The 14,236-nt window shown below is 39.2% G+C and overlaps 1 protein-coding gene across 2 annotated transcripts in view; it reads left to right on the forward strand.

Moving 5' to 3' along the window:
• Window positions 1–3,063: 3,063 nt before the first annotated feature.
• The window catches only part of GYS2 (glycogen synthase 2), a 69,172-nt gene continuing 57,999 nt past the window's right edge, over window positions 3,064–14,236 (forward strand). The window contains exon 1 of one of the 2 annotated variants that reach the window (XM_054507156.2): window positions 3,064–3,194. Coding sequence is in view for 1 of the 2 variants with exons in the window: in XM_045873776.3 (XP_045729732.1) it covers window positions 7,294–7,414 (121 nt within the window). In the remaining variant the exon portion in view is untranslated. Of the gene's footprint in view, window positions 3,195–6,684; window positions 7,415–14,236 lie in introns of those variants that run through there. The other variant, XM_045873776.3, reaches the window with a different exon arrangement.

Consider the following 14,236-nt stretch of genomic DNA (forward strand, 5'->3'; position numbering starts at 1 on the left):
AACACCAAAAGAGCAAAAATCACAAGCAGCTGCCCAGATATCACAGAACACACATATTAAAATTACATAAGAAACTTTTCCTTGGGCAATAAAGAATTAGTAGCAACCTTGTTAGGAAGCTATGGAGACACTCTCATTCATCCATTATTTCAGAAGCTATTTCTGTAGTGCTTATGTCAGGTGATTCACCAGGTGCAGAGATAGAAAAGTGACCACGACACACAGACAGGGTTCCTATCTGCCTACAGGTTAATGTGGGAGACCGATGATGGTAAAGAAAACTCAAGAGATTCTTTAAAATAAAACTCTGTATCTGAATTTAACAAATGGAAGAAAAGAAGTAGAATTGATAAAGTAAAAAAAAAGGACAAAATTAAGAAAATTTACTGAACATGAGAAAGGCTGTATTTCAGAGGTCAATAGCAAATATTGTATTAAAATACTATGAGTAATGTCATTAAAGTCAGGGAAACATTATAGATGCTTGTCATTGTTATTTGGCAATGTTTGGTATATTCTAGCTATTGCAACCAAACAAAAATGAAATGGGCTATAAATACTAGGGAAGAATTACTATTTTTAGCTGACTGCCTCCCTAAAAAAAAATCCAAGAAACAACATTTAAAAACCTATCAGTGCTAATAAGACAATATAATAAGATGGCACATACAAGATGACTATATAAACATCAATGGCTTTCTTTTATACTAGAAAAATTCAAAATGGAAATAAAAAAAATCTCATTTCACATATCACACTAATGATAAAAGCTTTAAAATACACGAGTAAATTAAATAAGAAAAGTAAAATAAAAGTAAAATCTCACATGAAAAAATTATAAAATTATTTTAAAGTATAATAAAATAACTTTATGTTATGAAATTTACTAATGAAAAGGCTTGAACACAGACATATTCCTGGGTGGAAAGACAAAATCATAACAATACTTGTCCTTCACATTATGAAACTACTTGAACTCCAAACAGAATCTGAATGAATTGATGGTTTTGTTTTTGTTTTGGTCGAGTGAAAGGTTTGAGGGGAGGGTGGCTGTTTTGGTGGTGGTGGATTTATCCTAGCACAATAGAATTAGATGAGACATTTAAAGTACACTAGGAACACCGTCCTAGTTTCCTGTTAAGATGATCACTCTAGCTGCTGCATAGAAAATGGATTGTGTGTGTTTGCGGCAGGAGGAAGAGCCAGGGTAATGTGGAGAGCCTCATTAGGAGGAGTAAGAAGGCTGAGGCAGTTAACAGGTTATAAATGAGGGTGACTTGGACCTCATTTATGGTGGCAACAGAGGCAGCAGAGAGAAATGGGCTCTCGAGATGTAGTGACCCCCACTAGAGGGTTATCATGAGACAGATTGCCAAGGAACATTAGGGAAAGCTTCAGTAAAACTTGGACATCTCAAAAGAAGATGCAGAAATGATGAGAAGACTTTTCTCTCAGCCACAACTAGCTAAGGGCTTTCAGCATTTCTTGCAAAGAGGAAACTAGAAATTAGTAATGGAATTATCATTTGTTTTTGCTGTATAGATTATGCTTCAGTGAAATGTTTAAAACTTTTCATATTATGGGGCGCCTGGGTGGCTCAGTCAGTTGGGTGTTCGACTCTCGATTTCAGCTCAGGTCATGATCTCAGGGTCGTGGGATCCAGCCCTGAGTCAGGATCCATGTTCAGCGTGGAGACTGCTTGAGATTCTCTCTCCCTCTTCCTCTGCCTTCCCCCACTCCACGCGCGCACTCTCTCTCTCTCTCAATGAATAAATAAATAAATAAAATCTTTAAAAAATTGTTCATATTATTAATGGCATTCCTTGGGAGCCACTTCAGTGTTACAAGAACAACTTGTTTTCTAGTCAAAGTGCAAGTGGAATTGCCAACTACACAAAGTAATACTTCTCTTCCAAGTGTGGCACTTGAGAAATAACCCTAAATTGGTCTTGTGAAAGATCCGATTTTTAAAAAACTTTAAATGTGAATATAATCTAATCTTAAATTTTACAATCTGGTTTTCCCACAGAATTGTGTTTATAATAGGGCTAGCTGATGTCTAGGGCTATTATGACTTTTCCTTTCGTTCTGACACCATCATATCCAGATTTGTGTTGAATGAGAACAAGCTTTTATGCCTTCTGCACACAAAAATGGAGATTTATGAAGTTGATGGAACTAAATAGAAAAATACATGATCTCAAGGGGACATCTGGCGAACATTGACGGTAACCCGACAGAAACTGATTTAGTGCAATGGCCCTACTACCATTAGAGTTTTTTTCATTATATTAAAAAAAAAACCAAGCAAATATTACTAAATCAACTATTTCCATGACACCGTTTTGGAAGGAAAATAGTTTAACACCACCACATACATTATTGGACTTGTTATCCTTGTCATATTTGGCATTTATATATATATTTGTCTGATAAGCTTCTGCATAGTATACCTGTGTTTAATATAAAAATCACTATGTAAAAATATTTGGCAATATTTTACATCCTGAATGTGGGGGAGAATATCAGAAAAGTAAGCCTGTATTTGATATTCTAACCTCTACACCAGTGTCCCTGCATCTAAGTAGAGGTTGGAGAAAAGGGAGTTTAATGACAGCCAGTTAATGGTCTCACGAGTTGAGACCCTCAAGGCAGGAGGCAGGTTAGCAGCTTGAGCTGGGCTGCCATTAGTCAACCTCACGCGTCTACATTGCAATCTGAGAAATAGGATTTGGAAGACAATGTAGGAGGGACATGCATACATTCTCTTCTCTGACCCTTACAACATCTATCACCCCTATGTTACAGGCTAGTAAACAGTCCAGTTCTCACTGAGATGAGCCCAACTCCAAAGCCCTTATTTTTGACCATTTCACTATGCTACCTCTCTAACAACCTTCTGGTAAACATAACAGCATTTGGCTTCTGCTCTTAGCAGATTTTGCTCTCATCTTCACATACCTTTCCTCCAGATTCTAATTTTTTAACTGATTTTTTTTTAGATTTTATTTATTTATTTATTTATTTGAGAGAGCGAGAATGAGAGAGAGAGAGAGAGAGCACATGAGAGGGGGAAGGTCAGAGGGAGAAGCAGACTCCCTGCTGAGCAGGGAGCCTGACGTGGGACTCGATCCCGGGACTCCAGGATCATGACCTGAGCTGAAGGCAGTCGCTTAACCAACTGAGCCACCCAGGTACCCTTTTAACTGATTTTTTAAAAAGATTTTTTATTTATTTACTTGAGAAAGAGTGCATGTGCATGAGCAGGGGGGAGGGGGGCAGGGAGAGGGAGAAGCAGACTCTCCGCTGAGCAGGGAGCCTGATGTGGGACTAGATTGCTGGACCCTGGGATCATGGCCAAAGGCAGACGCTTAACTGACTGAACCACTCAGGTGTCCCTTAACTGATTAAAAAAAAATGGTCATATTGATTTTTTTGAAAATTTAATGGGAAAATGGAGGACGGGTGTGCATTGACAAAAATATTATAAATTGTGATTGAACTTCTCAGGGTGACTAACTCTTTCCAGAGAGGTATCTCTGCCTTCTCTCTTGCTCAAAAACTCTTTCTTTCCCTCTTTATTCACAGGGGCTAAAGCTACTCTTCTGAATCTCTTCATCTTTTATACTCTACTCAGTGAAAGAAGAGTTTAAAAATAAAACCAGAGAAGAGGGTCCAGTAAAGCAAAAGGTCTATTCCAAAAACAAGCCCTGGGTGTCTAAGTAAGACTCCATTTATGCTGCCTCTAAAATAATCTCAACAGTCGAGGTCAAAAATCCCTCTCATTATCTTCAAGATGATGGGTGGGAATTGTCCATTTAGATACAATGTTAATTTAAGGATAATTATTTCCTCCTTCTTTGGCCACTTCCTGATCAGCAACTCCAAATGTGCACAGAAAAAAAATTAAATCAAAAGTTAAGATTCCTGTGTTTCTAGAGATGTGACAGTGTAAATGAGTGAAGTAGCCCCATGAGGCTAAGGTGACGATGTGGCAGCTAAAAGGATAGACTTACCCAGTTCCAGCAGATTGTTGCCATGAAGGTAGGAAAACAGGATTTAGATTTTGTTTTCAAGAAAAAAATAGAGATCCAAAATTTTATGTGAAATCTCCCTTTTTGAGAAATAATTGTACCTTTTGTGCAGTATTGTACATACCAAGTAAAACCCAGAGCACCATATTGTTGTCTTTACCATAAAAGTTGAACTTTCTGGAGTAATCTACCCTATCCTTCCAGGTCAGTCTATCCTACCCACTCTGCACTCCCCCTTCCTGAGATCTCACTACTCTCGTGGCTTCAGTTACCAGCCACGTCCCAGACTTCTCATCTGAGCTTCTGAGTAGGCAGAAATATCTATAACTGTCTGCATCTGGCTGGTATCCCAAACTCACCATGTCTAAAATTGAAGTCATTATCTAATCTCTCAAATAAATCCATTCTTCCCCCCATATTTCTTACATTAGTACATTACATGACACATGCCTTGTTTGGTAGATACCTAACTACCCTTACTTTTCCATATCCCATCAATTCCAAGTTGTGCCAATTTTTACACATATCCTGTTATCCACATCTTTCTAATCTCACTGCTATACTGTAGTGCAAGTTGTTACCATCTTTTGCATAGAGTATATTGGAGACATTTTTACTGAGGTTAGGATCTATAGCCATCATACAAATGGGAAGATGTATGTCAAACCTCAGGTACAGGGGTGCCTGGGTGGCTCAGTTGGTTAAGCAATTGCTTTCGGCTCAGGTCATGATCTCTGATCTCCGGGTCCTGGGATGGAGCCCCTGTTGGGCTCCCTGCTCAGCAGGGAGTCTGCTCTGTCTCTCTCCCTCTGCCCCTCCCCCCTGCTCGTTCTCTCTCTCTCTCCCTCAAATAAATAAATAAATAAAATCTTAAAACAAAACCCTCAGGCACATTCAGCCAGTGAGATACTCAGACTATGGAAAGACCAAATGTAGGAAATGCCATTCCTTAGTTCCTCCTCATCTGGAGCATCCTCTCTCCTCATTACGTGATTCTCACAAGCTATTTAAATTGTTCTCTCTTGTTCTTTCTATTTTCTCTTTGTCTAGCAGATATAATTGCATTTCCAGAAGTTAAATGTTCATATGATGCACATCCAAATCCTGCAAACACATCTTTAGTCTTGGCTGTTGCAAATAATAACACAAGGAACACAGGAATGCGGATGTCTTTTTGAGTTAGTGCTTTCATTTCCTTCAGCTAAATACCCAGAAGTAGAATTGCTGGATCACATTGTAGTACTATTTTTAATTTTTGGAGAACCTCCGTACTGGTTTCCATAGTGGCTACACCAGTTTGCATTCCCACCAACGAGGTGCCAGGGTTCCCTTTTCCTTCAGACCTTCAGGGTTGCCTCTTACTCATCCTTTGTGTCTCAATTCAAATATCATTTTCTCAGAATGATCTTCCCAGCACTCCCCAGCTAAGGGCCTCATCCCACTGAATGGCACCATCACTCCACAGCTTTCCTTCTTTAGAGACAGCAGCACCTGAAATAATGTTGTTCATTTGTTTCCATGATGAATGTCTACCTGTCCACATGAAGGCAAGCACATGTGTACTGTTTATTAAAATACCTTCCATTTCCAGAGTAGCAGCACATAGTAGGCATCCTGTAAAGACATTAACTGACCCTTTCTGGGTATGCAGGTGCAGGCTGATCAAGCCTTCAATATCCTAAAGATTTACAAGAAGATTACACACTGTCAAAGCAAATGTGTGGTTTTCTAAATGTATCTAGTGACCTCTGCTGGAACTACCAAGGAACCCAAATACAGGTCTTCATTTTTCCCTAATTGTCCTCTCACCTCATTTTCACTGAATGATGAAATGTTAGTGTGAGTGTGAAATTAGGGATCAGGACTTTGGAGAGTCCTTCTCCCATCTTGGAGAAACTTCACTTGCCTTTCTGTCTGAATGATTATTCGTTTTCTACTCCCAGCTCATCAGTTTGTGTTTTTAGCACAAATCTTAGAGGAGAATATTCAGGAATATGGAAAACAAAGAACTTTTTCTGATTCCTCTCCAAATCTTATTGCAGAAATTACTGCCTTTCTCTTTTTGTCTTTCTCTCTCTCTCTCGCTCTCTGTCTCTCTCTCTCTCACACACACACAACACAAACACACACACACACAGGAAAGAAGAAGATTCACGCACATATCATGGATAGATGAAGATATATTCCATGGACATATTTCATATGGTTCCATTTATTTCACTCTCCTTGACTGAAGGAGCAATTTTGAAAATAGCATTCACTATTGAAAAGAACTGCTAAAGGTGTCCTCATGTTAGGAATTATAGGATCAAAAGAGTTACATAAGTCTACTTTGAAGGGTCATTAGGAGATGATGTCTCCTTAAGACTGCTGGTACTTGAGGCAAAAAACTCAAAGGAGAATTGAGGACCAGGAATTTCAAAAAGTCAGAGTAATGAGAGTGGGAGTGAGTGAAACAATCCTCAGGTGATCTAATTAAACTTTTGAAAACAGTTTTTTACTTTTTAATTATCATTGATCAGAGAAAATTACATTCTTTGTATGTTATATCCAAAGACACACTGGGATTTATACTTTTTCATAGGGAAATTTTTAAGAAAAGTAATTAAGAGGAGGGGAGCCAAGATCTATGCCTAACATTTAAATTTAGATTATAAATGTAGACTATAATAACTAAGAATAATTATTTTTGATGTTCTAGAAACAGGAATCAAAAGCATACTTAGGAAATCTAAAAGGATTTAAAGCATAGAAACGGTCCCAGTGAATTCTTCATGTAATCTAAAGTGGTCTGCAAACTTAATAAGGGGAATTGCTAATCTTGGATCACTTTGAAAGTGATGAAATAAGCACTGATGACTGTAGGAGTCTAGGAGTTTGGTCAAAAGGACAAGGGCTAAAGGTCTGGATTTGTGTCATGCTCAGCCTATGAGGATTCCACCATCTGAAGGGGTGCTTGCCTAAGCCCCGAACCCGAAGATTTTATGTGTGATTGAGTTGGTCAGGTCAATACTGATTGGAGATACTGTCCTCACTGGACTTGCCCAGAAAGACTGCAAAGAGGAGCCAAAAATTCCTCCTTAAACTGAGAGTTCTCTGGGAAGCACTTGAGATTTCATTTGACTGGTTTATACCTATGAGAAACTCCCCAAGCCTGAGATCTTCCACCCTGAGCCTGGGCAGCTGTCAGCACAGCGCTCCTGGGATCACAGTTTATTGAAAAAAGGATTCAAAAAAGTTTCAGACGACTGGAAAAAGAATGCTCCGAGGCCGATCTCTATCTGTAACATCCCTGAGTGGGCTTCCTCAGTGGGAAGTTGAAGAACTTCCTGTGGAGGATTTACTGCTTTTTGAAGTCGCTTGGGAAGTAACCAATAAAGGTTTGTACTACCCTGGAAGGTGGCTATTTGCCAGACTGCTGAATAATGTGGATTAGGATTTCAGAAGTGACTCTAGTGCGAATGAATTGACAGGGAGTAAGGAAAGTATTCAAGCTGAATAGAAGTTTCAGTTACATTCCACCTTGTCTATTTCAACAGGCAATGATAACTTAGATGTGGCTGTGTGTTGGAGGGAGAGAATGTTGAAAATATTAGTCGTTGCCAGGGAATGTGCATTTAAGCTAAAATTTGAAATGCAGGTTATGACGACACAGGAATAAAAAGCTATTAATTCCTTTTTTGGTTTTACAATTTCTCTCAACAGCTTTATTTTAAGGAGAACCATATGCAATCGGGACCAATGACAAACTTTAAGCTGTGCACTGTTAAAGATTATATGAAATACTTAATAATATTGCTAATAATTCGCAACGAGGTTGGAATTACAGTTTTAACTTAGTAGCTGCGCAGAAGGCATTATGTCAAGCTCCTATTAAGAAGAATGAGAGTATTTCAAACTTAGAGGAATTATATTTGGCATCTGTTCTGATTTTCACCTTATGCTAAGTGTTCAGAGTTCTCATGTGTATATATTCACAAAATTAATTAAATCTTTTTTATAAAATTCATAAAATCTTGAAATCAAAAGTGAAAATCAATCTTTCTTATATAGAAATGCAGGAAGGAATGTGAGAGAACAAAGCAGTCTTCCTCTCTGTAGTTTAGTGAGGTAGAAGCAAAGAGAGCAGAAATCTTATTATGGAGAAGTGTTCTATGAAGAGCTGTTTCTAATGTGCTTTTTTCTAGGGTGTTTAAATATGCCCAAAGTTCCCAGGAATAGAGACATCTCTATTATTCATAGATCCCAGACTATGACTTGAAAGAAGGTTTTTCTCTACAGATGTAGCTTGTTGGTGGAAAAACTGGGGGGATTCTTTAGCACTGGGAGTCAGTTCAGAGGAGTGTGTGAGTTCCAGTACCTGAACAGAGTCCTTCTTCCTTCTTTCCTCCTTTTCTGTCCATTTAGCAAACATTAATGGAGCATTGTGTCCATGCTAGGAACACACTGCGAACATGTTATCCCATGGAGCTTACATCCTGGTGCCGTGCGGGCTGATCTCAGGGCCTAGAATGGGGACTGGTGCTCAGAAAATGCTCAATGGATTTTTTTCCTTTGGAATGAAGGAATGAATACATTTTGTTTTCAGCCCTCACTGCCTTTGAAACCTATTTTCTTTCATTTCCCATACAAGGGGAAGGAAATTTTTTGTGTGTGGAGAAGGGAACCACAATGTGATTTACCCAGCTGACATCATCTCCAACATGTCTTTATTTTAATACTTATTACAGTCGGATATTTTAGAAATTTTCATATAAATGGACAATAGCTGTGTTCATCCCTGACAATAAAACAACACTATATATATAGTTTTTTTTAATTTACTTTGAATTTTTACTTCCCTGCAGTTCATGGCAGTGATAGGAGGCATCTTAGAAGCCAACTCCTCTATTTCCAAGATGAAATGGATGCCTAAGGCATTACATGATCAAGCAAATGGAAGGGTTGGAACTAGCATTTAGGTCTTCTTCAAGGTCACTTCTCTTTTTCACTACCATACAAGAATTAAAAATTAAAATCATTTCATAAGGAAATGTCCTTTAGATGAAAGAACACAGGACTTGTTCTAAATTTCTAACAGTTTGTAAAAACATTCTTTAAACCAGCTGAATATCAAGTTTTTTCATGAATGTAATTAATGTACTATGATCCAGCTATCTTATGATGTTTTGGGGCAAGCAAGGAAATCTATTCATACCTAGGAAAACAAAAGATTTCTTACAGGAAAAAAAAATCCCTTTCTGCCAGAATTTTGCCAGTGAAAAATAGATTTGTGTAAAATATAACAAATGAGAAAGTCACAGTTAAATTACTGGATATTAATTCTCAGACTTCAAAATAACACTTCCTACTTGTTCATATTACCCTTGACATTTATTGCTTTTATTCATTTATCCATTTATTATTGCTCTTTATTTATTATTCAATAAAGATTCATCAAGTGTTTATTAGGTGTCAGGCACTGGGAAATGAAGAAGATTGAACTTAATATGGAATTGATTCCCAGTCTTCCAAAATTTACAAACGTGCAGGTAGACATTGAACAAGCAATTATAGTCAAATGTGATGACAATAAGAAGAAGAGAACAAGGGGCTCTAAGACTATACGTTGAGAACCCATAAGAGACTCTTAACCATAGGGAACAAACTGAGGGTTGCTGGAGGGGTGGTGGGTGGGGGCATGGGGTAACTGGGTGATGGGCATTAAGGAGGGCACGGGATGTGATGAGCACTGGGTATTATATGCAACTGATGAATCACTAAACTCTACCTCTGAAACTAATAATACACTATATGTTGATTAACTGAATTAAAAAAAAAAAGATTATATGTTGGGGGTGGGGGATGAGAGGTTTCTACCTAAATCTGGGTTAGGGAAAAACACCTCTGTAAGGAAGAGACAGTTGAGCTGACACCTGAAGGATGAATAGCCACTGGGTAGGGATGAAGGATCAGGGATAAGGAGGGGACAGTGTTCTTTGTGAGGGAGTGCTATGTGCCAAGAGGCAGAGGTGAGAGAGTGTACTCTGTTCAAAGATCTAAGGGAAGCTTAGAGAGGGGAAAAGAGTGGAGGCTTGAGAGCAGATGGAAGGGACCAGCAGGGGGAAGTTTATGAAGTTTATGGTTAGTGATGGGAAGTTCTAAGTAGTGGGAAGTGCTAAGCGGTCAGGTATGTTTTTGAAAACCACTATTACTAGTTGGGCGAGAGGATAGCAGGAAAGTAACAGACAAGTTAGAGACTGTGGCATGGCCTAGGATGGAAAGTTTTGCCCAAATGTTAGAAACAAAAAGGTTCACTTTCTCCTTTGTTTGGGCCTCACTACAATCATTCCTTCTTCATAGACATGCCCAAATCATGGTAGACTATGGACCAATTATTATGTTGAGGATATCCGAAATTATTAAAAAACTTTAATGAAAATTGTCACAAGTAATGATTGCTAATTTAATACATGTGAACAATTCTGAAATGTAGTCACTGAATGAATGCTTTTAAAAAATTTACTAAAAACTGGGGCGCCTGGGTGGCTCAGTTGGTTAAGCGACTGCCTTCGGCTCAGGTCATGATCCCAGGGTCCTGGGATCGAGTCCCGCATCGGGCTCCCTGCTCTGCGGGGAGCCTGCTTCTCCCTCTCCCACTCCCCCTGCTTGTGTTCCCTCTCTCGCTGTGTCTCTCTCTGTCAAATAAATAAATAAAATCTTAAAAAAAAAAAAAAAAAAAAAAAAAAATTTACTAAAAACAGGGGCACCTAGGTGGCTCAGTTGGTTAGGCATCCACCTCGTGATTTCAGCTCAGGTCATGATCTCAGGGTGGTGAGATCTAGCCCCACATTGGGATGAATGCTGGGCCTGGAACGTGCTTGGGGTTCTCTCTCTCCTTCTCCCTCTGCCCCTCCCCTCACCACGTATGCTCTCGCGTGCTCTCGCTCTCTCTCTAAAAAACAAAATTACTAAAACCAATTCATTTTAGGGGCGCCTGGGTGGCTCAGTCGTTAAGCGTCTGCCTTCGGCTCAGGTCATGATCCCAGGGTCCTGGAATCGAGCCCTGCATCGGGATTCCTGCTCCGCGGGAAGCCTGCTTCTCCCTCTCCCTCTCCCACTGCTTGTGCTCTCTCTCTCCCTGTCAAATAAATAAATAAAATCTTTAAAAAAAATTTGCAAAAAAACCCAAAAAACAATCCATTTTAGCTCGAAGCCAGCATGTAATGTAATACATATAATACTTCTACTTTCTTCTCCAACTGGACACCATAGCTCTGGGTCACACGGTGTGAACGGCATATGGAAAAATGCCGAAAACTACAGTCAGGATGGTGTGGTAAAAACGGATTATAACTGCGAGTCTGCTATTCCGAGGCAGAGGTTCTGAAGGTGGGACCTTGATAAAAGTGGGCTTCAGGGAGTTTGTAAAACTTTAAAATTGTATCTGAAAATGGTATGTGTAAGTCCTCTTTTGGAGAAGAGGACTGAATGCTTTCATCAGATTTCCAAGAGCCTCCATGACTGATGTGAGAACTGCTACTCTCAAGTTCCCTAAACCCTGGGTTCCTCCTCTTCCTTAACCAGAAGTGCCAAGAGCCAAAATAAAAAAGCTGTTTACGCTAAGTATTGTTTCCCAGATGGCTTTTCTTTAGGGCAGAATAGAAAGGATTCCACCTTCCCCAAGACCTAAAGATATTGATCTTTCTGTGATATTGCTCATCTTCTTCCTCTGTCCCTCCCACCCACCACTTTAAAAAATCCATCAGTATGGGGGTGCCTGGGTGGCTCAGTCGGTTAAGTCTGCCTTTGGCTCAGGTCATGATCCCAGGGTCCTGGGATCGAGCCCCACATCGGGCTCCCTGCTCAGCGGGAAGCCTGCTTCTCCCTCTCCCACTCCCCCTGCTTGTGTTCCAGCTCCCCCTATCTCTCTCTCTGTCAAATAAATAAATAAAATCTTCAAAAGAAAAATCCATCAATATGTTGTTCCAGACAGTTACTTATAGTCTTGCTGTCCACAGCCTGTGGACTCTTGAGTCAGACTTCCTGGATCGGAATCCCAACTCCATCATTACCTGTGTGATGCTGGATCGGTCGCATAGCCTCTCTGTGCCTTAGTTTCCCTATTTAAAAATAAAGACAATAATAACACCTACCTATAATGGTGTTGTGAGAACTAAAAGTAATACCAGGAAAAATACCCATGCAAAAATCACGTTTGGCACACACATAGCTTCAAGATGAGCCCTAGTCTCCTCACTTCCTTTTCATCCAGGTTACCATGTCTGAGCCCCTCCTGTCTAGAACATTTGGAGTTACCATTGTGGTACAATCAGTGTGGGGGTGGCTATAGGCTTGCTTTAAGCATATCATCTCCCACTGCCCAAGACTACAGACCCTTTATTTTGAGCCACAGACCCAGCAAAGCTCTGGACACATAAACATTTGTTGACCATGGTCATCAGTAACATTTCTTCTTTCCTATCAGGTTTGCTGCCTCAAAGAATGATGTCTAACTGTAGAATAACTACCCCCGTTCTGCGGCTGTATCTTGAGACTAGAGGGCCAGATTAGTAGCTCTGCATACTGAAGTCATATAACTTCCCAATTCTGTAACTTTTAAGCATTTTTAAAAGTAGTGAAGACAAGATCGGGCACGTTCAAGGTGGTATGGCCGTAGACAGTTCTCCCAGTTTATATAAAATACAGTTGATCCTTGAACAATACAATTTTGAAGTGCATGAGTCCACTTATATACAGATTTTTTTCAATAAATACAGTACTATAAATGTATTTTCTCTGCCTTATGATTTTTTTAATAACATTTTCTTTTCCTAGCTTGTTTTATTGTAAGAAGACAGTATAAAATACATATAGCATACAAATATGTGTTAATTGTTTATGTTATCAGTAAGGTTTCAGGTCAACAGGCTATTAGTAGTGAAGTTTTTGGGGACTCAAAAGTTATAGTTAGGGGGCGCCAAGTGGCTCAGTTAGTTAAGTGTCTGCCTTCCGCTCAAGTCACGATCCCAGGGTCCTGGGATCGAGCCCACGTCAGGCTCCCTGCTCGGCAGAAGCCTGCTTCTCCCTCTCCTCTTCACTTGTGCTCTCTCTTGCGGTCTCTGTCATTACCTGTCTCTCTCTCTCAAATAAATAAAATCTTAAAAAAAAGTTATAGTTAGATTTTTGACTGCATGGGGGGTTGGCACCTCTAACCACCACATTGTTCAAGGGTCAACTATATATCCTTATTATATATAATATATATAGCATAATAATATGCAATATATGTGTGTGTGTATATATATATATATAGTCTTATTTTGGCTGGTGTCCACATTCCATACTGCTTTGGAATCCCGATTTTAGCAATATCAGCCGTGTTTCTAGATGAAAACTTGGGATTTCAGCTATCTCCATGGCATATGCCATGGGACGTCATCTTTTCTTTCTTATGAAAGGCCTGATACTTTGCCCTCACATGAAAGATAGCTCCCATGTTGTTTCAGGAAAATATAGATCAATAAACTACAAAGTACATGTTTGAAAGTGAAGGGTAAGTCCAAATTCAATAACCTACACTGGTAAAAATTCATTAAAAAATATGTGTTGGGGAACCTCAGGCTTATACTCCAAATTTGAAAATAGGAGTGACCCTATTTCTATGCCATCACACTCACCTATAATTAGCAGGCCAGGAGAGGAGTTTGGGGTAAATGTGGTATCTAGACAAAGTAAAAGCTGAAGGAAAGTAGTTGGCATACAAATAAAGGGAGGACAAAGAGAAGCTAAAATGGAGCTTGAGCATATGAAATAGTGGTAAGATGACCTCCCCACGGAAAGACTGTACATGAAGAAGTGTAAGGGGAAATGATTCATTTACCATTAGGTCTCAACCAATATAGGATTGAGGATTTTTTTTTTTTGAATTTTACGTTTTTATTCCTGAAATAACATATCCATAGTATTTATGAACACTCTAAGGCTACTTGGTGACTATTTCTATCAAGGTTGAAGGCCTCAAATGGGAAAAAGAAGCAGCAAATTAACTAACAATGTTTAATTTTGCATTTCAATGCCCACATCTAATCATTCTTTTTTTTTTTTTGAGTAAAGAATTTCTCTTCTCCTTTTCGCCCTTTAGCAAATAAAAACGTGTTTGCATTTGCCCTAGTGTATTTGAACTTGAAACGCATAGTCTAACAAACAAGGATGTCCTAAGA

The sequence above is a fragment of the Mirounga angustirostris genome, unplaced genomic scaffold, assembly GCF_029215605.1.
Source record: "Mirounga angustirostris isolate CCGP_5_RB_7025 unplaced genomic scaffold, mMirAng1.0.hap1 SCAF_5, whole genome shotgun sequence".
Classification (NCBI taxonomy): Eukaryota; Metazoa; Chordata; class Mammalia; order Carnivora; family Phocidae; genus Mirounga; species Mirounga angustirostris.